This window comes from Mchenga conophoros, linkage group LG13 (assembly GCF_057382185.1).
Source record: "Mchenga conophoros isolate Kocher_MC1m ecotype Shallow Benthic linkage group LG13, M_conophoros_male_GT1.1, whole genome shotgun sequence".
Classification (NCBI taxonomy): domain Eukaryota; kingdom Metazoa; phylum Chordata; class Actinopteri; order Cichliformes; family Cichlidae; genus Mchenga; species Mchenga conophoros.
In genome coordinates, this window is record NC_140538.1 from 34080576 (window position 1) to 34105022 (window position 24447).

At 43.0% G+C, this 24447-nt stretch overlaps 1 protein-coding gene across 1 annotated transcript in view; it reads right to left on the reverse strand.

The window, feature by feature from the left end:
* Nucleotides 1-7156: 7156 nt before the first annotated feature.
* Nucleotides 7157-24447, reverse strand: part of zswim8 (zinc finger, SWIM-type containing 8) — a 65117-nt gene continuing 47826 nt past the window's right edge. Inside the window, exons 22-26 of the mRNA XM_085243120.1 lie at nucleotides 19629-19806; nucleotides 17160-17333; nucleotides 16956-17075; nucleotides 13962-14140; nucleotides 7157-9564 (exon numbers count right to left, since the gene is read on the reverse strand). Coding sequence (XP_085099246.1) covers nucleotides 9361-9564; nucleotides 13962-14140; nucleotides 16956-17075; nucleotides 17160-17333; nucleotides 19629-19806 — 855 coding nt within the window. The 3' untranslated portion in view covers nucleotides 7157-9360. The remainder of the gene's footprint in view (nucleotides 9565-13961; nucleotides 14141-16955; nucleotides 17076-17159; nucleotides 17334-19628; nucleotides 19807-24447) is intronic.

Genomic DNA, 24447 nt, shown 5'->3' on the forward strand with positions numbered 1-24447 from the left:
CAACAATTCTAATTTCCAGATTTCAGTTTTTCACAACAAAGCTTTTTTCACCAATACCTACAGTAAATAATATAAATGTATAAACAGTGCAAACAATTTCCAGTGACAATATATGCTGTAAACTTTATATTCATTTTTGCTCCAAATGGCACAGCAGCCTCAGAGAAACATCAGCATGAGACATCTTCAACATATGTTCATACAAGGCAGCTCAGTTTACCATAAATTGTATGGGTGTGCATCTATTTCTGCATATTTAGCAAAAATGTGCCATTGTGATGGTTAAGCTTCAGCAGCAGTTTGCTCTCAAGGTTCTTTCTGTGAAGCTGTGACTATTTAGCAGTGAACAAGAGTCCTGCATGACTGAGAAGTCCTTCACAAGCTCCAGATGCAGGAAGAGCTGTATTGGTTGTGATCGACAGCTTCTTGAACGCCATGCAATAGATCCACACCTCCAGTGAATGGACATGAAAGGTACCTCTCCAGCTCCTCTGCTTCTGGCTTTCCTGACCCCATGGATCCATCATCTTTGTTGGTTAGGCTTCTGTTTGTGCTGGCCTCATCCAGCTCTGAGTCTAGGTGATGTCTGATGAAGTGGAGACCTGTGGAAAGATGTATGGTTTTCAAAAGAATTAGGTCTGGTCATTATAGTGCTGTATACACTGCCAAACTGCAGATATTTGTTTGGAGCTAGCCTTCAAAAGCTGTCCATACACTGTGCGATTTTTGGCCCATTTTGAGCCGATTTTTCAGTTGCGCAACCATTTTGGGGATCGGCCCGAGTTTTGCCTTAATCGTGTGTCGTGCATCGTGTAGTATACATGGGGTAACGAAAAGCAGTTAACACCTGACGACCAGCTCCCAATCATCAATCGTTTGGTCGCATGATAATCAAACCTGTTTGAAATCCTGTCGCCCCTCAAGGCAGCCTCTCACACTGCGCACGCACAAACACAGAAATGAAAGAGAAAAGGTGGAGCAGCACGGCGGTGCAGCGTGTGATCTGGACACAAGAGATGGAGGCACAACTTGTAGAACTTTGGAAAGCTCATCCGAGTACGTAAGCGTATGCCACCCAGGCAAGAAAAATAGAGCTATATCACGTTATAATGTGAAAAGTTTATTGTTATAACAATATACTTTTAATGTTTGTACAATATACTGTTCACGCTTGAACAATATAATATCACGTTCGTACAATATAATATTTATATTGTACGAACGTGATAATTATGTATATTGTAATAACGTGATAGTATATTGTACAAACATTACATTCTCACGTTATAACGTGATATAGCTCTATTTTTCTTTTGCCTGGGTGGCAGCTCTACGCTTCCGTATCCGAGGCTTTTCAATGTGGCCTCACAAAATTATCACGACTACAACAACCATGAAAAGAGCTGGATGGACATTGCTGCTCAATTACAGCTGCCTAATGTTTTTCAGTAGTAATTTAGCAAAGTTGATGGTGTTGTGTGTGTGTGTGTGTGTCTTTGTGAGTGAAAGACAGAGAGAGGGAGAGCAAGGGACCGATTTTGTATGATAAGCTTCATGTTATGAACGCACAGTTTGAACACTCAGGTCGCATCAGAGTATCAGACTCGCAGCTCGAGCTCGACACAGCTGCTGCAACATAAGACTGACATCCAGCTAACTACAGCTAAAAAGATATTTAGAGAAAACTTACCGTTTCCTCAGGTTACACGAGTTGAGTTATTTCACGCTGAAAAGTTGGTTTGTTTTGGCTCTCACTGAAGACACAGACACTGAAGACATAGCTGTTCTTTTGTGCTGCTTTTAAGCGAAACATTCTTTGTATGTGAGGAAAATGCTGTTCATCCTCTTCAGCTCTAGCGTAGACTCTGCCATGTTTTCATGTTTCTTCTTTCCGTGTGTCTGCTACTTTGAAACGCTTGGGCCACTCTGCCCGCCACAGTTTCAAACTGGTCATGTGACTGCATGGCCACATCTCATTGGCAAAAATGTTACCGGAAACTCCACTAGTGGCATGTTATCTAATGTGTTAGACTAATTTTATTTTATTTTTTTAAAGTAACGAGTCGAATTTTGCAAATGTAGCGGAGTAAAAGTACCGTTTCTTCTTCACAAATGTACTCAAGTAAAAGTAAAAAGTATCATGCAAAAAAGGTACTTTAAAAGTACATTTTTTTCAAAAACTTACTCAAATAAATGTAACGGAGTAAATGTAACTCGTTACTACCCACCTCTGCATCTGACACATATCACCTCTGTTAAACAAATGTCAGAGCAATTAAGAAATGTAAGTTTGTTAAATAAGATAGAAGTTAGTGACATTTGCAAATGTTTTATTTAAAAGAATGAATCTTTTAGGTCCCTGACCTAATTTCTCAGTTGGAGCTCTAATCAATCCATCCATCCATTTTCTTCCGCTTATCCGGGGCCAGGTCGCGGGGGCAGCAGCCCAAGCAGAGAAGCCCAGACCTCCCTCTCCCAAGCCACCACCTCCAGCTTATCCGGGGGAACACCAAGGCGTTCCCAGGCCAGCCGAGAGATATAATCTCTCCAGTTTGTCCTGGGTCTGCCCCGGGGCCTCCTCTCAGTGGGACATGCCCTGAAAACCTCACCCAGGAGGCACCCAGGAGGCATCCTTGTCAGATGCCCGAACCACCTCAGCTGGCTCCTTTCGATGTGGAGGAGCAGCGGCTCTACTCTGAGCCCCTCCCGGATGGCCGAACTTCTCACCCTATCTCTGAGGGAGAGGCCAGCCACCCTTCGGAGGAAGCCCATTTCCGCCGCTTGTATTCGCGATCTCATTCTTTTGGTCACTACCCACAGCTCGTGACCATAGGTGAGGGTAGGGGCGTAGATCGACCGGTAAATTGAGAGCTCCGCTTTTACACTCAGCTCTCTCTTCACCACAACAGACCGGTACAGCATCCGCATCACTGCAGCCACTGTACCAATCCGTCTGTCGATCTCCCACTCCCTTCTCCCATCACTCGTGAACAAGACCCCGAGATACTTAAACTCCTCCACTTGGGGCAGGGTCTTGTCCCTTACCCGGAGTGGGCACTCCACCCTTTTCCGGCTGAGGACTATAGCCTCAGATTTGGAGGTGCTGATTCTCATTCCCACCTCTTCACACTCGGCTGCGAACCTTTCCAAGGCAAGCTGTAGGCCATCACCTGATGAAGCCAACAGGACCACATCATCTGTAAAAAGCAGAGATGAGATCCTGAGACCCCCCACAGGATCCACCGAGGGGCTCTACCACCAAGTAGTTGTTTAACTGCCTCAATGACCTCGCCCTCAGAGATTGGCGGGTCATCCCCTTCGTCCCCAGACTCTGCTTCCACCACGGAAGACGTGCCAGTGGGATTGAGGAGATCCTCGAAGTATTCCTGCTACCACCTGACAATTTTCTCAGTTGAAGCCAGCAGCACTCCACCCTCACTACACACAGTGCAGGTAGAACACCGCTTTCCCCTCCTGAGTCGCCAGATGGTTTGCCAGAATCTCTGGCCTGTTGGTACCTATCAGCTGCCTCTGGAGTCCCACAGGCTAACCAAGCCCGGAAGGACTCCTTCTTCAGCTTCGTGGCTACACGACAGGCACCAACTATCTTGCGGCCGCAGCTCAGTGGAGCGGCTTCGGCAATCGAGGTGCTGAACATGGACCATTCAGACTCAATGTCCCCAGTCTCCCTTGGAATGCTGTTGAAGCTCTGCCGGAGGTGTGAGTTGAAGATCTCGTGGACCGGGGCCTCTGCCAGACGTTCTCAGCACAGCCTCACTGTACGTTTGGGTGCGCCAGGTCTGCCCAGCATCCTCCCTCACCACCAGGTGGTGATCAGTTGACAGCTCAGCCCCTCTCTTTACCCGAGTGTCCAAAACATATGGCCTCAGGTCTGGTGACACAATTACAAAATCAATCATCGACCTGTGGCCTAGAGTGTCCTGGTGTCACGTGCACTTATGGACACTCTTATGTTCAAACATGGTGTTCGTTATGGCCAAACTGTGATTTGCACAGAAATCCAATAACAAAACACCGCTCGGGTTCAGATTAGGGAGGCTGTTCCTCCCAATTACGCCCTTCCAGGTCTCACTGTCGTTGCCAACATGAGTATTGAAGTCTCCCAGTAGGACAACAGAGTCCCCAGGGGGAGCACCCTCCAGTGCCCCACGCAGGGACTCCAAGAAGGCTGGGTAAGCTGAACTGCCACTTGGTGCATAAGCACAGATGGGAACAAACCCTCCCGTCCACTGGGAGAAACCCCAACATACCTGCAGCAAGCCAAGGGGATACCAAGATACCCACCCGAGCCCGACGCCTCTCACCAGGGGCAACTCCAGACTGAGACAGAGTCCAGCCCCTCTCCAGGAGACTGGTTCTAGAGCCCAGCCATGCATTGAGGTGAGCCTGACTATATTTAGCCGGTACCTCTCAACCTCACGCACTAGCTCAGGCTCCTTCCCCACCAGAGAAGTGATATTCCACGTCCCAATTGCCAGTCTTGGTAGCCCGGAATCGGTCCGCCAGGACCTCCTCTCCTGGCCGCCGCCCGACATTGCACCTGACCCCTACCATGCCTCCTGCGAGCCGTGACCCTGCAGCAAGATCGGCGCATGTCCCTTTTTCGGGCTGTGCCTGGCCGGGCCCCATGGACTAATGCTCGGCCACCAGAAGCTCACGCTCGGGCACCCTCCCTGGGCATGACTCCAGGGTGGGCCCCCCGGTAACCCTACCCCGGGCAGGGTGATCTGTTCCCTGGATGGTCTTTTCATAGGGTTCTTCTGAATCGCTCTTTGTCTGGTCCCTCACCCAGGACCAATTTGCCATGGGAGACCCTACCAGGGGGCAAAAGCCCCCATACAACATAGCCCCTGGTATCCCTGGGACACACAAACCCCTTCACCACGATAAGGTAACGATTCACAGAGGGGAGCTCTAATTAAGTTATAACTGTTCTAAGACTGTAACTTTGAAACGATATTAATTATTTGGGACATGGGAAAAGAACTACACTGGACATCACCCGGTTATATATACACTGTATATATACTGTATATAGTTCATAGAAAAAAAAAACACAAACCATGCAGGGTCCATCTGCCGACTTCCAAACCCTACAGGCCCTGCTTCTAATATCTTGATTGGTAAACAAAATGGACAAAATGGATTGCTTCATTAGCTTTCCAGCTGGAACAGCTTCAACTCTTCTGGGAAGGGTTTCCACAAGGGTTAGTACTGTGTTTATAGGAATTTTAGACCATTCTTTCAAAGTGCATTTGTGAGGTCTTTACAGTCCCGTGGCAGCTTTACTTGGATGCAGCTGCTCGGTCGTGGAAACCCATTCTGTGAACCTCTCCATGCATTGTTATTGGGCTAAACTGAAGGCCACATGAAATTTGGAGGTTTCTAGCCACTGACTCTGCAGAAAGTTGGCAACCTTGGTGCACTGTGTGCCTCACAGTCTGCTGAACTCGCTCTGTGATTTTACGTAGCCTACCACTTTGTAGCATGGTTGATGTTATTCCTAATCGTTATCACTTTGCTATAATACCACCACTAACAGTTGACTGCGCAATATTTAGTAGCAAGATATCTGTGTTCTCAGTCATTCAGGTCATCGTAGTCTAAGGAGCTTGGAAAGAAAAGTGTCTGGACTTCTTTAAGTTGCTTGAAGATGTTTCACCTCTCATCAGAGAAGAGAAATGATGAACTAAAGAAGCTTCTCGGAAATTTCACGACTGAACTTATTCCACAGGTGGCATTCACTGAGCTCCTGAGAGTGAGCCATTCTCTCACAAATAAAGCAGTCTGCATACCTAGGTGTTTGATTTTACATACCTGTGGTCATGGAAGCAATTGGAACACTTGAATTTGATGATTTGGATTTCTGTGGGAATTTTGGCAATACAGTGGTCCCTCACTACATCGCGTTTCAGCTTTCGTGGCCTCGCCGTTTCGCAGAATTTTTTTGTGCAAATCTTTTTTTAAAACAATGCTTTGTGTTCTGGGTCCTGATTTACTGACAATGGTTTACAGCCAATCTCGTGCTGTGTCTCCTGTACAGTACAGAATGCGTTCAGCTTGTCAAATTTACACAAATCTTCACTAGCAGTGTGACTCTGAAGTGCTGTACTGTATGTTTGTAAGTTTTCTCCCCAACAAGAGAGAAAAGTGAAAATGTTCATTTCTGTCTGAGAAAAGTGTATAAAGTGTGTTACGTCTCCCCGAGGGCAGGAGGGGATAACACAACAACTCCGGAAACTCAGTACAGGTGTTATGAAAAAAGGTTTAATGGCAGCGCTCTCACAAAATAAACAACCCAGACTCAAACAACAAATGTGGGGGAAATAGGGACAGTTAGGTTGTGCCAAAAAAAAAAAAAAACACCAAAAAGACAAAACCAAAACTTAGCTGAGCTGAGCTACTATCCTAGAAAAGCAACAAACAGGAGAGATAGACCCAAACCTCAACTTAAAACAAGCTCAAAATTACATGGGTGGCACCAACCTACTTACCTAGTGTTTCTAACACAAAGACTCTACGTGAGTAAGTGTATGGGGTCCCCAAACTCACCTAGTCCACTTTACTCCCACCACAATCATCAAACAAAAGAAAGACAGCAGGAAACCGTCACACATGTGTCAAACAATTCAAGGAGGGAAGAGAGCCGCGCCCACCACAGGTGAGTCTCCTTATCAAGGGCTTCACTCCTGGTTTGTCCAATCAGGGCCTCCCTCCTCTAATTAATTGGACGTCCCCAGATTGACATCAGCCTGCAGTCTGCGACCTAAGGGAATGGCAAACAAAAGGGGAGGGAAAGAAAACATGCAGCCTGCAGACACGTAACAAGTGTGTAGTGAGGGGTTTTACAGCCCTAAAACATCTATAATAATAATTTTAGATAAATAAAGTTGGCTACTTTGCTGATTTCACCTATCGCGGGTTATTTTTAGAACGTAACGTAAACGAGGGACTGCTGTATAGTATATATGACAGTGGGTATTGTCAGGAAAAGGATTGAACAATCTGAGTCTTACTAATTTATCAGTTGATAACTGCTAACTCTTGTGGCCATGGGTGAGATATTGCACAGAAACACGTTGGTTTGGCCAAAACAAATAAATCCCTACTCAAACCCACAAATCAGTCAAAGCAATTTAGTGTTTTCAATGATCTTTATTAAAGTAAACTCTACACTTTTACTATTGCTTTTATTTTTTGTCTTTGCACTCTCAATTAGAACCTTTTGCAATCAGCACATATACAACTTTTCAATCGAACTACACTTTTGAGAAATACAAAAATATCACAGTACATTTTCTACTACGTCACCTTCACCTGTGAGGTCCAGAACCAATGAGCCAGTTTCAGAACCACAGCAGCTGCCTGGACTGTGTCAACATGTCTTGAAGTAACAGCACCATGGGCTATGAGCTAACCACATCGAAGAAGAGGGCCACTCAAACACACTGTGTCATTTGTGTCTGGTAACTGTCTTGAAGAGTGTTGGGGCTTAAGTGGACCAGAAAACTGAAAACAAAGAAGATAGCACTTTCCAGAGCAAAGCCAAAGCCATGTCTAATTAAGAGAACGTGGTGCCAAAGTAATAGTCTCAGAACATTTGGGTTTTAGATGATTAGCTACACTGTACATGTGTGACAGTGTATACAAAGCATGAGCAGCATATAATTCAGGACCTCGGACAACCTAAAACGCTAAGCTGATATGGTGACTGGTACTGATTACACTATAATAGATGTCAGTGTAATCTGCAGAGAAAACAAATGTGGTTGAAAGGTGAGACGGCAATGTCTGGGACTTGTCCACTGTGTATGGTTTGCACTAAAAATGTACATTTGCTGAACCAAATTCCTAGCCTTCAAAAACAGGCACATGAATAATAAAGCAGACATTTCAGTTTTGTGTGGCTTATTTGGGTTTTTCTGAGTGCGGCCAGAAAGTTTTTCTTTTACACTTCAATCATCCAAACAGTGGTTTTAGTTCTGTTTGGTGCATCAGAACAAGGCAAATGCACTCTATATCACTGGACAAACGAAAGGCTTATAAAGGAGTGTTTACACGGTATGTTTGGCTTTTACAATATGGAAAACTTTGGACGAAAAAGGATGTGGATCAGTCAAATGGACAATGCTGCTTCCAATAGGTCTGCCATCTCCATCCACACTGCTGTATTCTGTGCATTTAAACTAGTCAGTGCTTTAGATGTGGTGAAGAAGGGCTGGATGCGTGATTTTAATATTTATGGTCATGCTATTCTAAATTCTTTTTATTGCGTTTTAGTCAGGAGTCTGTTTAGTAGCTGTGTTTAGACAGCATTGTAAATTAGATTAAGCAAATCTAGTTTGCCTTAAAGCATTTTTATATTTATATAAAAGATCTATTAAACGTTCTGACAGCTGCTGGAAATCTGGGGATTCTATATTGGAAAATTATTTTAAAACAAACAAACAACTTAGCCCAAATGGGACTAATAAGGTGTTTTGACTGTTGGACAGTGTAGCTCGAGAAGGCCTTGCAGACATTGTTTGCCTAAGCAGTGGTGAGGTGGCCTCTGGTTTTGGTCTGGAGCTGTTCATGTCACTTCTCAGGCAGGCTAAAATGTACAAATGTATCCCACACAACAGAAAAAGCACCTTCAGCATTCCCTCACTCTCGTCCCATTCCTATTTGCTTACGTGTCATAGCCTATTACAAAGTATCAAAAAAAGATTAAACAAAATACTGAAAAATCCTCACCAATAGGGACAATAAAATGCTTCATATTAAACTTTTTTTCTTCTTCTCACAAATCATTGTTTTGTCCCACACTGTAATGATTCATATCCATGGTGACAAGACTCTGGTGAGTGAAGCATCTAACACTACACAGGAATGTTGCAGCATAAAAAATAACTCACGCAGTGGTTTCCTTTAAAACAAAACTAAAAACAGAATACAAAACAGTGAAAATGAAGTGAGGATGAGGAGGAGAGATCCCTGTCAGTCTTAAGTTGAGGAGAAATGAAGAAAGGAAGGAGTACACCGGAATTCCACATTTACATAACGATAAACAATGATAAAAGATCAGCCAGGAAGAGCAGGTAAGTGACCAGGCTACTTCACAACGCTCTGGTGGACAAACACAAAAAACGAAAGTAAGTCTGTGAATTGGGGAATGGGAGTCGATTGCACTGCCTATGTGCGCTTCACTGAGTCCTCGGAGCAGGAAGCAATGGCCCTAACAAAATCACACGTAAGTGTGGTCAGCTCAGTGCAGTGGCAGTAGCTATGCTGGAGGCTGGATGGGACTTCTTGGCCCAGGCTGACGCTGAGCAGATTTTGTCTCCCCGAGTGTGCTGCTCACGGAGAGAAGGTTGCCATCTCCAGGGATATACGCTGCCATAGTTCCTTGGTCTGTTTGCCCCTTTTCAGGTTCTGCAGCACATCATTAAACTGCATCATACCCACAGGAGTCAGACAGAAAGCACCTCTTGCGCTGCGGATCATGTTGACAAAGTCATCGTAGTCAGCAGGTGTCAGGTGGATGAGCCGGTGGTGAATATGCTGCAGAGAGAAAAGGAGGTGACACTGGACAATGTAGCCTGAACCTTCCTATTTAAGTGGAGCTACTCACACATAACACATGCTGGACTATAATTGTGTGGATGCCCTTATGAGTTCCTGTTTCTCTTTATTCTTTATTATTCTGGTTGCTTCCGTACGTTTTTTGCTGCTTAACTACTCTCTCAGTGTTCATGCTATTTGCACCGTTCAAACTTCGAAAAATTCTGCTCTTTCTGCTAATTATTACTATGACTTTTGGTGCTCATAACTTCTATACTTTTTGAGATATTGAATTTTTTATACAATCTTTTTTGCCCATTTCTGCCATATTATCAATGGCGTCACTGATTTTCCTTGCTGGGCTGAGCTGTGTTTTAGCTCAGTGAGATGAGCAGCCGTTCTCAGACTGGGAGTCTGGGAGTCAAATCCCGCTTATGGCAACATTTCTTTCAGTTACCAATTCAACTTATTTAACTCTTTTCAACACAAATTTCAGCTTTTTCACCCCTTTTCAGCAAAAGTTTCAGTTTTTTCAGTTTTTTCTGCTGTTTTCAGAAAAACTGAAAATTTTCAGAATTTTCACTTCTTTTCAGCACAAATCTCAGCTTTTTTCAGAAAAAAAACTCTTTTCAGCAGAAATTCTGCTGATTCACCTCTTTTCTGCAAAATTTTCAGCCTTTTCACCTCTTATCAGCACAATTCTCAGCAGCTTCTGCTCATTTCAGCAAAATTGTCAGTCTCTCCACCTATTCTGTGTGAGAATGAGTTTGGCGCAGTGAGATGAGTGGCTGCCTTGAGACCAGGGCCCTATTTCAGGAAGCCGGTTTAGTGCAAACTCTGAGTAAGTATACCCTGAGTTAACGAAAACTCTGGGTTTTCGGTTTCACAAAGCGAGTTTAGATTAATTCTGAGTGAGTTACTATGACGACACACTCCGTGAAGCTAACCTGCCCCCTAGCAGGTTTACTTCAACTAACCCTGACATTCTCCGCCTCTTTGTCAGAAACCTGACTGTAGGAAGTGTCAGACATGGCGTGCCCCTCCCTTGAAGAGCCAGTAGATGTTGAAGCCCAAATTCTCCGCAGAGCTCTCCGCCGGGAGAGTGATTAGAGCGCGTTCGGACATTTTATCATTTCCTGATGATCTCCTGTGTGAACGTTACCGTTTTTCAGCACAATCTATAATTTATTTGAATAACATCCTCAGGCCTAATATTGCTCATGTGACACATCGCGGACATTCTCTCAGTTCTGTACATATTATTTGTATTGCACTTCGGTTTTTTGCAAACGGGAGCTTTCTGTATAATATTGGTGACGCTGAGCACGTTTCCAAGGCTACCGTCTGTCGGGCAGTCAGGAATGTTACAGTTGCACTGAAACGTCTCGTGTACTCGTTTGTGGTGTTCCCCGGTCATAGACCCACAAGATTTATCAAAGAGGGATGCCACAAAATTGCAGGTATCAGGATGAACGAAACTTAATTCATGATGTGGTGATATTTGAACTACTACTTAAATTTTACATTTATTCTCACGGTTCCCAGGCGTGATTGGCTGTATAGATGGCACTCACATTCCAATCATTGCTCCTTCAGTAAATGAAGGAGACTATGTGAACAGGAAGTCTTTCCACAGCATTAATGTACAGGTACATAGTTCCCTGTAGCATTTCTAATTTCAATAAGTGCTTACAGAGGGGAAATTAATGTAGCCTCTAACTGCAATTGATTTACATCGGACAAACAGACCAAGCACTATGGCTCATAATACAATTACACCTTACCTGTTTGGACTATATTTTTATATTTCATTTTTACTTGCTGCCAGGAACGTTTGGGGCCTGTTGGGTTGCACCTGCGCTCACATCACATCACAAAATAAAATGTATGAAATAAAAAATAAAATAAAATATAATAAAATAACGTGTTAAATGGGTGGAAATCCCTAGATCAATGTTTAAATTAACACTCACGCATTGACTCTGTCGGCTATGTTTTGCCATGCATGCTCCCTTTCTTTTGCAGCTGAGGCTGTGTTACCTTTTTTCCGCGGAATTTGCATGTTATCGGCATATGCTGCCATCAGAATTTCGGCCTCAAGCGCTGTAAAATACATTGACCGCACCTTCTTTCCCTCCGTCTCCATGGTGACTCGCTTAATCTGTGCTCCACTAATCAGGGCTTTATGTATCCTCGTGCGCGCGCTTAACTTGGGGTTAAAGCAACTCCGCGTTGACTGAACTAATTGTTATCAGCCTTTCTGAAACCGAATATTCCGAGTTGGACAGTTCGGGGTTACTCAACCCTGAGTATCGTTTTTCACTCTGAGTTTTCTAAACCGGCTTCCTGAAATAGGGCCCAGGTGGGCCAGGTTCGAATCCTGCTCAGGGCAGCGTTTTTTTTTTACCACTTTTCAGCAAAAATTTCTCCGTCTTTACCCCTTTCAATAGAATTTTTGGCTTTTCACCTGTTTTCATCAAAAATTTCTGCTTCTTCACCTGTTTTCAGCAGAATTTTCAGTTTCTTCACCGCCATACAACTTTTTGCAACTTTTCAACTTTTTCAGCTTTTTTCAGCAGACATCTTCAGCGTTAAGGCATCCACACAGCATTTTCGCAGGAAATGCAAATTTTTCTAGTTTACAACAGTGTTTCTACAAAGCTAGGCCACTGTAAAATTCAACCAACTTACAGATGTGCTTAAATGATTTACAACCTAAGTCCAAAAAAACAAAAATGTAAATTTAAAAAAGAATGATTTTCTAATCTTATAAACCCATATATTATTCAGAATCGAACAAAAAGAACATCTCAAATGTTTAAGATGAGACATGTTACTGACCTGTTGCCATTCAACCTCAATTAGTTTCAAAATGTTCATATAGCGGTTTCTTTTCAGCTTTCTTTTCAGCTAGTTGCCCAGTTCATTTTAAATTTGATGACATGAAGATTTTCTCAGTTTAAACATTTGATATGTTTTTGATGCTCTACTGTTAATAATAATAAAAAAATAATAATAATAATTATATAATAAAAATTATGGCTTTATGAGATTAACAAGTCATTGCGTTTTGTTTGAACTGGTATTTCACACAGCATCACAAACTTTTGGAACTGGAGCTGTAAATCTACATAATTGCTCGGTGCAGCCTCCACAACATCTGACAATTAGCTGCTGGGAGGATATGTCAGTCACTATGAAGTGGCCGGAAAAAAAATACAGAAAATATGTAAAAAGAAAATCAAAATCGGCAATCGAGTCAGGGTATTATCAGATTATCACAACAGATTCCCAATCGGTCATGTAATAGAAAATTAATTTTTTTCTCATTTAAAGTGCTGCAGTGCTTATGCTCAGTTGTGGCAGCGTAATGGAAACTTCCACTCAACAATCTAGAACTAGCTCAACTCATGTCAACCTCAACAGCTGAAGAAAACAACTCTCTTTTGCGGGCGCTGATAATACCAAGGGCATGAAACAGCGTACTCGTTGTAGTGGAGTGTTTGTTAGGTTTCATAGCGAGCCGCGTGAGGTGGTATGATCAGTTTGTTACTTCCTCCCTTTTTGTGAACGCATAAAGGAGTGGGAGCTCCACTTCCGTCTCAGAGACTGCATGACAGCATCTTGCTGGATGTACTCTCTCTTGTGTGCGTGATAATAAACAGTGTTGATTATAGTAACCGTGTCTGCAGACTTGTTCGTTAAAATTTCCACGACAGTCACTTGGGTCTGCGAACACATGTAGACAAATATTGGCCGAACCTGGCTTTTTGCAACAGCTCTATCGTGCTTTCCCTTGTCTGATACTTTTTACTCTCCTTACTGAAAAACTTTGTTTTACTTTATTTGACTGAATTACATTTTTGGCTGTAAAAGATTTTAATTACCTATAAATATGAGATACTTGTGGGAATCAGTCCTGCAGCCCAACCTGCATTACTCTTTGTCATCAACCCCATTATGAATACAGTGGTCCCTCGCTATATCGCGAGATTGTCAAATTTACACAAATCTTCGCTAGCAGTGTGAGTCTGAAGTGCTGTACTGTATGTTTGTAAGTTTTCTCCCCAACAAACGCAACAATGTCGATGAAACATATGGCACCGTCAGCGGCAGCTGGGGGTGTCTGGTTTCATCCTATAATACTGGACTTATTTTTCTACGAAGGTTTGAACTTTTAGAGTTTAAACAAGAGAGAAAAGTGTGAAAATGTTCATGCCTGTCTGAGAAAAGTGTATAAAGTGTGTAGTGACGGGTTTTACAGCCTTAAAACATCTGTTGTAAATTGTAAAAAATAAAGTTGGCTACTTCGCGGATTTCACTTATCGTGGGTTATTTTTAGAATGTAACACCCGCGATAAACGAGGGACCGCTGTATTATGGTGAATATGATGTACCTGCAGATAGGCTTGCTGGCAGCGCTGGACAAGTTGTTGGAAAGCAGGTGTTCGAAGATGGGCATGGATGTGGGCAGGGTTCAGCCTTTGCAAGGCCTCCATGATTAACTCCTGCAGGACAAATGGACTGAGGACGCCTTTTGCTGCTCCAACACAGAACTGGTACACATAGTTGACTCCTGGCAGGATGGAAAGAGTGAGAGAAAATCTGCCTTGAGCCATCTAGACAGGTAGGAGTAACAGTGATTAAGATGGAGGTAGGAGTCAACTGATCCAGGGATTGCTGCCTGAGTTGACTCCTACCGCTGTCTCAATCAGATTTGCATTAAACTTCAGCCAACACACAGATCATCTATAAAATTTCAAATAATAAATCAACTGTCGAAGAGATTAAAAAAAACGAGACAGATTACAATTTAACTGAAAATGACCATGGAGCGGTTAATCCCGTTATCTCTTGAAATGCTCTTGAAGCAGTCTAAAGAGGAAAGCTTATAGCTAAGCCAGCATCAATTAAAATAGCTAAAAAGGAAACATACACAAAAGAAGAGGACTAACTGTCTGAAACTGAATGACATGTGACGCTTCATTATTTCCTTTTTAAAAGGACCCTTCATTATTTAATTTGATCCTTTTGCTACGTCAGGAAGAGGAAGCTGTGGATTGGAGTGAAGCCTGTTTATTTGTAATATGTAAGACTGCTTTCTTCCATTTGCGCAACATCTCTAAAATTAGAAATATCCTGTCTCAGAGTGACGCTGAAAAACTAGTTCATGCATTTATTACTTCCAGGCTGGACTACTGTAATTCATTATTATCAGGATGTCCAAAAAACTCACTGAAAAGCCTTCAGCTAATCCAAAATGCTGCAGCAAGAGTCCTGACAGGGACTAGAAAGAGAGAGCATATTTCTCCTGTTTTGGCTTCCCTTCATTGGCTTCCTGTTAAATCCAGAATTGAATTCAAAATCCTGCTCCTCACATACAAGGTCTTAAATAATCAGGCCCCATCTTATCTTAATGACCTTGTAGTACCATATCACCCTATTAGAGCGCTCCGCTCTCGCTCTGCAGGCCTACTTGTTGTTCCTAGAGTATTTAAAAGTAGAATGGGAGGGAGAGCCTTCAGTTTTCAGGCCCCTCTTCTGTGGAACCAGCTTCCAGTTTGGATTCGGGAGACAGACACTATCTCTACTTTTAAGATTAGGCTTAAAACTTTCCTTTTTTCTAAAGCATATAGTTAGGGCTGGACCAGGTGACCCTGAATCCTCCCTTTGTTATGCTGCAATAGATGTAGGCTGCCGGGGGATTCCCATGATGCATTGAGTTTTTCCTTTCCAGTCACCTTTCTCACTCACTATGTATTAATAGACCTCTCTGCATTGAATCATATCTGTTATTAACCTCTGTCTCTCTTCCACAGCATGTCTTTATCCTGTCTTCCTTCTCTCACCCCAACCGGTCGCAGCAGATGGCCGCCCCTCCCTGAGCCTGGTTCTGCTGGAGGTTTCTTCCTGTTAAAAGGGAGTTTTTCCTTCCCACTGTCGCCAAAGTGCTTGCTCATAGGGGGTCATATGATTGTTGGGTTTTTCTCTGTATCTATGAAGCGCCTTGAGGCGACTTTTGTTGTGATTTGGCGCTATATAAATAAAATTGAATTGAATTGAATTGAATTGAATTGAATTGAATTTGTCTTCATGGTTACAGCAGGGCAGGGCAGCACGGTGGCACGGTGGTTAGCACTGTTGCCGCACAGCAAGAAGGTCCTGAGTTCAATTCCACCATCAGGCCGGGATCTTTCTGTGTGGAGTTTGCATGTTCTCCCCGTGTTTGCGTGGGTTCCCTCCGGGTACTCCGGCTTCCTCCCACCGTCCAAAGACATGCAGCTTGTGGGGATAGGTTAATTGGATAATCCAAATTGCCTCTAGGTGTGAAAGTGCGAGTGAATGTGAGTGTGAATGGTTGTCTGTCCCTATGTGTTAGCCCTGCGACAGACTGGCGACCTGTCCAGGGTGTACCCCGCCTCTCGCCCTATGACAGCTGGGATAGGCTCCAGCGCCCCCCGCGACCCTGAAAAGGATAAGCGGGAGTGAATGGATGGATGGTTACAGCATCAGTGCCAGAGATACCGGCAGGATGAACAAACTAATCCGCAGAGCTGAAAGCATCATTGGTCAGTGAGGGACAGGAGGTCACTGAGCTTACTGCTCTCCATCATGGAGAACCCATCACACCAAAATCCACTCCACATGTCGAGGCAGCAGAGCTCCTTCTCCCTCAGTCCGATTCACACTTCCTGCCATAAAGAACGCTTCAGGAAATTCCTGCCACTCTCTATAAAACTGTACACTAACTGTTTTTCTGTGGCAGAAGAGTCCACACATAGTTATCGGTTTTACCCTTTCTTCTTTTTCATATAGTTTAGTAATACAGTTTGCACTACTCTCTTGCACAGTGTCAGTCTTACTTCATTTTTACTTTTGTCTTTTCCCCCCATTATTGCATATGTAACATTTTTGCACTCTCTTACAGTATAAGGCCCCCATTATGCACCTGTGGAACTTTTATTCAAGTTGGTTGCTTATTAAATGTAAACTGTACTCTTTCTATTCTTTATTTCCTTATCCCTTATGGGATCATCATTCCCATCCATCCGCCACAGAGAGTTCAGGCTATGTTGAAAAATAAAGATGGTCATAATTTTACAATCTCTGTTCTCATATACTTCATTTCCATTTATTTTTCCAAATGTTTCAATACATTGTTGCATCTATTTGCCATTTCCCAGCAAAATGCAAAGAAATAATGGATGGCTTAAGACCTAGAACATTACTATATAATTGAAGGCTTTCCTTTTTTGTATTTTTTTTTTTCAAAATTGGCTTCTGTAGCAAGTATTTCTTTTATTATCTTACTTCCCCGATTTCAAACAGAATGCAAATATGTGTCCAGGTCAGTGCAGCCAGAGATGTCCCTTTATTTGGTAAAGTCTCACCTAGCCTGGCAGCAAGTCCCAGCAACCATTTGACGTCCTCAGTATAAGGAGGGCTCCTGGAGAAGTTGTTGGGATGGTCATTGTGAGCCCTTCTGCCCAACATCTCTAATGCCAACATGCCTTTACAGAAGACAAGGAATACATATTGGTTAATAATGCAGACTACTTAGACTAACATATAATCAGAGAACATAAACTACTCACCAACTCTATAAGCAGAATGCAAGTAGTGCAGGCCTTGTTGGCTAATGGGCTGGCTGTGCTGCTCATCTTCTGCTGGGAAAGGACTGCTGACCAAGGAGGCAGGCTGAGAGGATAGAGAGGGCAGAGATGCTCCCTGGATGGCCTGGATGGTGGGGCCAGGGTGAACACCACCAACTACAACATTACAACAGACACAGTACATTGGTTAGCAATGACAAGTTTACATTCACTAATCAAGGGCATGAATGTACAGTGGGGCAAAAAAGTATTTAGTCAGCCACCGATTGTGCAAGTTCCCCCACCTAAAATGATGACAGAGGTCAGTAATTTGCACCAGAGGTACACTTCAACTGTGAGAGACAGAATGTGAAAAAAAAAAAATCCATGAATCCACATGGTAGGATTTGTAAAGAATTTATTGGTAAATCAGGGTGGAAAATAAGTATTTGGTCACCTCAAACAAGGAAAATCTCTGGCTCTCACAGACCTGTAACGTCTTCTGTAAGAAGCTTTTCTGTCCCCCACTCGTTACCTGTATGAATGGCACCTGTTTGAACTCATCATCTGTATAAAAGACACCTGTCCACAGCCTCAAACAGTCAGACTCCAAACTCCGCCATGGCCAAGACCAAAGAGCTTTCGAAGGACACCAGGAAAAGTCTTGTAGACCTGCACCAGACTGGGAAGAGTGAATCTACAATAGGCAAGCAGCTTGGTGTGAAAAAAATCAACTGTGGGAGCAATCATCAGAAAATGGAAGACATACAAGACCACTGATAATCTCCCTCGATCTGGGGCTCCACGCAAGATCTCATCCCGTGGGGTCACAATGATCATGAGAACGGTGAGTAAAGATCCCAGAACCACACGGGGGGACCTGGTGAATGACCTGCAGAGAGCTGGGACCAAAGTAACAAAGGTCACCATCAGTAACACACTACAACGGCAGGGAATCAAATCCCGCAGTGCCAGACGTGTTCCGCTGCTGAAGCCAGTGCATGTCCAGGCCCGTCTGAAGTTTGCCAGAGAGCACATGGATGATACAGCAGAGGATTGGGAGAATGTCATGTGGTCAGATGAAACCAAAGTAGAACCTTTTGGTATAAACTCAACTCGTCGTGTTTGGAGGAAGAAGAATACTGAGTTGCATCCCAAGAACACCATACCTACTGTGAAGCATGGGGGTGGAAACATCATGCTATGGGGCTGTTTTTCTGCCAAGGGGACAGGACGACTGATCCGTGTTAAGGACAGAATGAATGGGGCCATGTATCGTGAGATTTTGAGCCAAAACCTCCTTCCATCAGTGAGAACTTTGAAGATGAAACGAGGCTGGGTCTTCCAACATGACAATGATCCAAAACACACCGCCCGGGCAACAAAGGAGTGGCTCCGTAAGAAGCATTTGAAAGTCCTGGAGTGGCCTAGCCAGTCTCCAGACCTCAACCCCATAGAAAATCTGTGGCGGGAGTTGAAAGTCCGTGTTGCTCGGCGACAGCCCCAAAACATCACTGCTCTCGAGAAGATCTGCATGGAGGAATGGGCCAAAATACCAGCTACTGTGTGTGCAAACCTGGTAAAGACCTATAGTAAACGTTTGACCTCTGTTATTGCCAACAAAGGTTATGTTACAAAGTATTGAGTTGTATTTTTGTTATTGACCAAATACTTATTTTCCACCCTGATTTACCAATAAATTCTTTACAAATCCTACCATGTGGATTCATGGATTTTTTTTTCACATTCTGTCTCTCACAGTTGAAGTGTACCTCTGGTGCAAATTACTGACCTCTGTCATCATTTTAAGTGGGGGAACTTGCACAATCGGTGGCTGACTAAATACTTTTTTGCCCCACTGTACCTTCAGTGGCTTTAAAAACCCCCAAAGGTTTACGTTTATTTTAGGTTTTCTCCAATTCACATATGGTCAAAAATATACATTTATGCTCAAATACATACATATAGTCAAGTTGTTTAATACGTGGTGCTGAAGGTTCTGCGATTGCAGTTCACTACAACGGGTACTTTCTACCATAAAAAGGATCAGTCTGAACAGTCCAAAGAACTCAGTTAAACTAAGAAAGAGAATAAGGAACTTTGAAAGTCCTTTGGAGCTATTTCTAAACAACTGCAGATTCTAAGATAATCAGTTCAAACACGTTATTCAGTTGCTTCACCAAGGTCTAGAAGAAGACATTGCCATGGACCAAGACAGGGGGAACCAAGAAAGAGGCCCTCTGACTGAATTTGTAACTGTCCACACGGACAAGCTAAAAAAGAGCGGTTCAAAGAAATTATTAAAAGTCCCAAATTAACCTTGACATTCATGCTTCTGATGAGTGTATGTAAACTTCTGACCTCAACTGTATGCAAACTCGTCCATGTAACAATGTAACAATTACCAGCAAAAAAAAGTTTTAATTCAGAAGAATTAGCAACTGCCGATCTTAAACACAAAGTAGTCCCGACCTGCTACAGTGGTGCTGAGTGGCAGACCAGCCTCAGTGTGGTAGGGGTGGACAGCAATTTGAGTCATGGACGGTACAGGAACACCAGGGAAGGCGACAGCCGTGGCTGCCATTGATGGCTGGGGGCCAGTGGCCACTGAGAATGGATACTGGGCACCAATGAATGCTGGGTGCATTCCCTGAAGCAGTTAAGCAAACATGCAAGTTTATTTGCATATTATTATGAACAGTCTATAGAGAAATTTTCACAAAATGTAGTCACTGTGCTGTACAAGACAATAAAAACTAGGAATTAATGAGATGCACATATGAAAAAAAACCAATACTACTACTAATAGTTGTGAAAACATTTGTGATACGCACACACACTTATTCATAAACAGCACTGGATATAAGAACCGTCTCTTTGTCTGACATTAGGATCCTGAGGAGCTGTACAAGCTTTTCCAGTTGCTATAAAAGCCGTCAGTATCTATAATTATGAAACTGTTAGGCAAGTTTGAAGATCTCGCATGTAAAGTAATGTGCAAAAGTATTGAAGTAGCCCTCATCTCTTTACCAAGGAGCCAAACAACTTAACAAAGTAAGCAATAAAAGAAAAAACTAACAACGCGTAATCCAAAAAGTTACTGGCTATGAGATCATTCGCGTTGTGCTTCTTTTTTCTTTGTGTGTGTGTGTGCGCGTGCGTTTGTTTGTCATTGTCATGTAATTTAATTTGCCTTACATTAAATATATAGGCAATGCAAGGCAAGGCAAGTTTATTTGTATAGCACAATTCAACAACAAGGTGATTCAAAGTGCTTTACAGAGACATTAGAAACAAGAACAAATAAAAAGCATGATTTAAAATTGATTAAAACAAGCAAATAAACTAACTAATTAACAAACAAACAAACAAACAAACAAACAAACAAAACAGTATATAAAATCAAAACAGATAAAATCAGAACAGTAGATAAAATCAGTAGTTAAATGTAAGTTTTGAAATTTAAGCTTAAAAGTGTGGATTTGGTGCTTTATTCAAATGCAGCTGAGAACAGGTGAGTCTTCAACCTGGATTTAAATAAACTAAGTGTTTCAGCTGATCTGAGGCTTTCTGGGAGTTTGTTCCAGATATAAGGAGCATAGAAGCTGAATGCAGCTTCTCCGTGTCTGGTTCTGACTCTGGGAACTGATAAAAGACCGGATCCAGATGACCTGAGGGATCTGGAAGGTTCATACTGGGTCAGGAGGTCATTGATGTATTTTGGTCCTAAACCATTCAGAGCTTTATAGACCAGCATCAGAACTTTAAAGTCTATCCTCTGACGGACAGGCAGCCAGTGTAAAGACCTCAGAGCTGGACTGATGTGGTCCACTTTTTTGGTCTTAGTGAGGACTCGAGCAGCAGAGTTCTGAATGAGCTGTAGTTGTCTGACTGATTTTTTAGGTAGACCTGTAAAGATGCTGTTACAGTAATCAAGCCTACTAAAGATGAATGCATGGACTAGTTTTTCCAGGTCCTGTTGAGACATCAGATCTTTTATCCTTGAAATATTCTTGAGGTGATAGTAAGCTGATTTTGTTATTGTCTTAATGTGTTTTTCTAAGTTTAGGTCTGCATCCATCACTACACCCAATTTTCTCGCCTGGTTTGTGGTTTTTAGATGTATAGATTGAAGTTCTCTGGTGACCTGTAATCGTTTTTCTTTGGCGCCAAAGACTATTACCTCAGTTTTGTTTTTGTTTAGCTGGAGAAAATTGTGGCACAACCAGTCATTGATTTCCTCAATGCATTTACCAAGAGCCTGTACAGGGCCTCGGTCTCCTGGTGACATTGTGATATATATTTGTGTGTCATCTGCATAGCTGTGATAGTTTATTTTGTTGTTGTTTATAATCTGTGCCAGTGGGAGCATGTAGATGTTAAACAGAAGGGGTCCCAAGATGGAACCTTGGGGAACTCCACATGTGATACTTGTCTGCTCAGATGTGAAGTTACCTATTGATACAAAGTATTTCCTGTTTTCTAAGTATGTTTTGAACCAGTTTAGTACAGTTCCTGAAAGACCTGTCCAGTTCTCCAGTCGTTTGAGTAATATGTTGTGGTCAACTGTATCAAATGCTGCACTGAGATCCAGTAAAACTAAGACTGACATTTTTCCACTGTCTGTATTCAGACATATGTCATTAAACACTTTGGTCAGAGCGGTTTCAGTGCTGTGGTTCTGTCTAAAACCTAACTGGAAGGCATCGTAGCAATTATTCTGTTTTAAGAAGTAACTGAGCTGTTGAGAAACTGCTTTTTCAATGATCTTACTTAAAAATGGGAGATTTGAGATCGGCCTGTAGTTGTTCATTTGTGTCTTGTCAAGATTGTCCTTTTTCAGTATAGGTTTGATTACAGCAGTTTTTAGTGATTCTGGAAACACACCTGAAATAAAGAAAAGTTGACTCTAAAGTCTTTGAGACCTTTTTGAAAAAACTTGTTGGCAGGACATCTAAACAGCAGGAGGAGGAGTTCAGCTGACCTAAGATGTCCTCCAGGTCTTTGCTGTTAATAGGTTGAAACTGTTTCATGGTGTTTAAACAGTTTTTTGGTGGACACAGTACATATCCTGGATCTGCTGTTGATGTACCAATTGCTTGTTTAATTTTTTGGATTTTTTCTGTGAAGAATTTGGCAAAGTCATTGCAGGCCATGGTCGAATGAAGTTCAGCTGCCACTGACACAGGAGGGTTTGTTAGCCTGTCGACTGTAGAAAATAAGACCCGAGCATTATGGCTGTTTTTAGTGATGATGTCAGAGAAGTAGGACCTCCTTGCATTCCTCAGTTGTAAATTATAATTGTGAAGTTTCTCTTTATAAATGTCATAATGAACCTGGAGATTTGTTTTTCTCCATCTGCGCTCAGCTTTCCTACACTCTCTTTTTTCATTTTTCACCAGTGTGGAGTTTCTCCATGGAGACTTTTTCCTTCCAGAGATAACCTTCACCTTAATGGGAGCAATAGTGTCCATTACATTTAACATGTTAGCATTGAAGCTATTGACGAGCTCATTGACTGACCCTCTGGACAGGTGAGGTGTTAATGGGAAGACCTGGTTAAAAATTGCACTACTGTGTTCAGTTATACACCGTTTTGTGATCACTGTTGTTGATATATTTGTGTGGGCTGAGATTTTACTTTCAAAGAAAACACAGTAATGATCAGACAGGCCCACATCAGACACAGTAACCTTTGAAATGCTCAGGCCTTTGGAGATCAGTAGGTCAAGAGTGTGTCCTCTATTATGTGTGGCCTCTGTTACATGCTGAGTCAGCCCAAAGTTGCCCAGAGTGTTACTCAGGTCTTTAGTCCCTTTGTCCTGAGGGTTGTCCACATGAATGTTAAAATCCCCAGCAATAATTACACAGTCAAAATCAACACAGATCACAGACAGCAGTTCACTGAGGTCATTAAAAAAAGTCTGTGCAGTATGTGGGAGGCCTGTAAACATTAAGAAACACAACTTTGGATGGGGCCTTCAGCTGTAAAGCCACATATTCAAAAGACTGAAAACTTCCAGGAGATAGCTGCTTACATTGAAATGATTCATTAAATAAGACAGCAACCCCTCCTCCTCTCCTGCTCGCCCTGACCTCACTGATAAAACTGTAGTTAGGAGGGGTCGTCTCGATGAGAACAGCTACACTGTTACTTTGATCCAACCAAGTTTCAGTTAAAAACATAAAATCAAGGCTGTGCTCAGTGATTAAATCATTAATTAAAAATGTTTTCCCAGCTAAAGATCTAACGTTTAATAAAGCCAACTTAAGTGTTTTAGAGGTATTACTTGTCCCCTCGTGTTTGGGAGCAGTCTGTGGCACACAAGGTATGTTTACTATGTTTAAAGATCTTTTAGAGTGCAGCTCTCTGTGTTTTGACCAGGCCACATGTCTCCTGTCACCTAAAAGTACAGAAATTTTAAAACCTTCTAGTAAACAGGGTCCCAGCTTCTCCTGGGAAAAGTCACCACTGCCATAATCCTCACAGCCCGGACCCTCCACACATCACACATCAGACTGCGGAGACAGGGCATGAAGAGGAACTAAGGGGGGCGAGGCTGGGCAATGTGACTTCGATTGCTCTGTTGAGGGTGGGGCTCGATGGCGAACCTTTGGCCGCTCTGGTGGGGGGTTTATGGGGGACAAAAAGGGATTGGGACGGGGGTAGATCTGAGCCCAGCATTGACCCGCTCCATCATCTCCTCAGTGAATTTCAGGTGTGGGGAGGAGGGAGAAAGGGAGGGGGAGGAGGGTGATGGCCTGTCAGGGGTTTGGGGGACTGGGGAAGGTCGTGGTCCCTTGTCCTGGTCGTTGGTGTTGTTGAGAGAGTTGGAGGCAAATAGGGACCCCTCTTCTTGCCTTAGATGTCTCTCCTTTCTGAGGCTCTTCCTCAGATGCCATGGATGTCTCTCCTTTCTGAGGCTCTTCCCGGGTGGGGGCAAATGGAGCTCCTCCTCAAGGTTTCTGCTGGGCTTTGTCTGTTCTTGGAGTACTGTTTGTTCCTCTTTATGAGATAACTCCTCGTTTATCTCAGCCTTGGCACCAAGCACAGATGGATGACGTATGGAATAAAACAAGTTGGAGGTGAACAGTTTCACCCCTGACTTGTTAAAATTAAATCCATTTGCTTTAAACAGATGCCTGCGTTCCCAAAAAATATTAAAGTTGTCGATAAAATGCACTGAGTGGTCAGCACATGCTGATATAAGCCATTTATTCAGTGTAAACAACCTGCTGAATCTCTCGTCTCCTCCTCTGACCGGCGGTACAGGTCCACTGATGAATACAG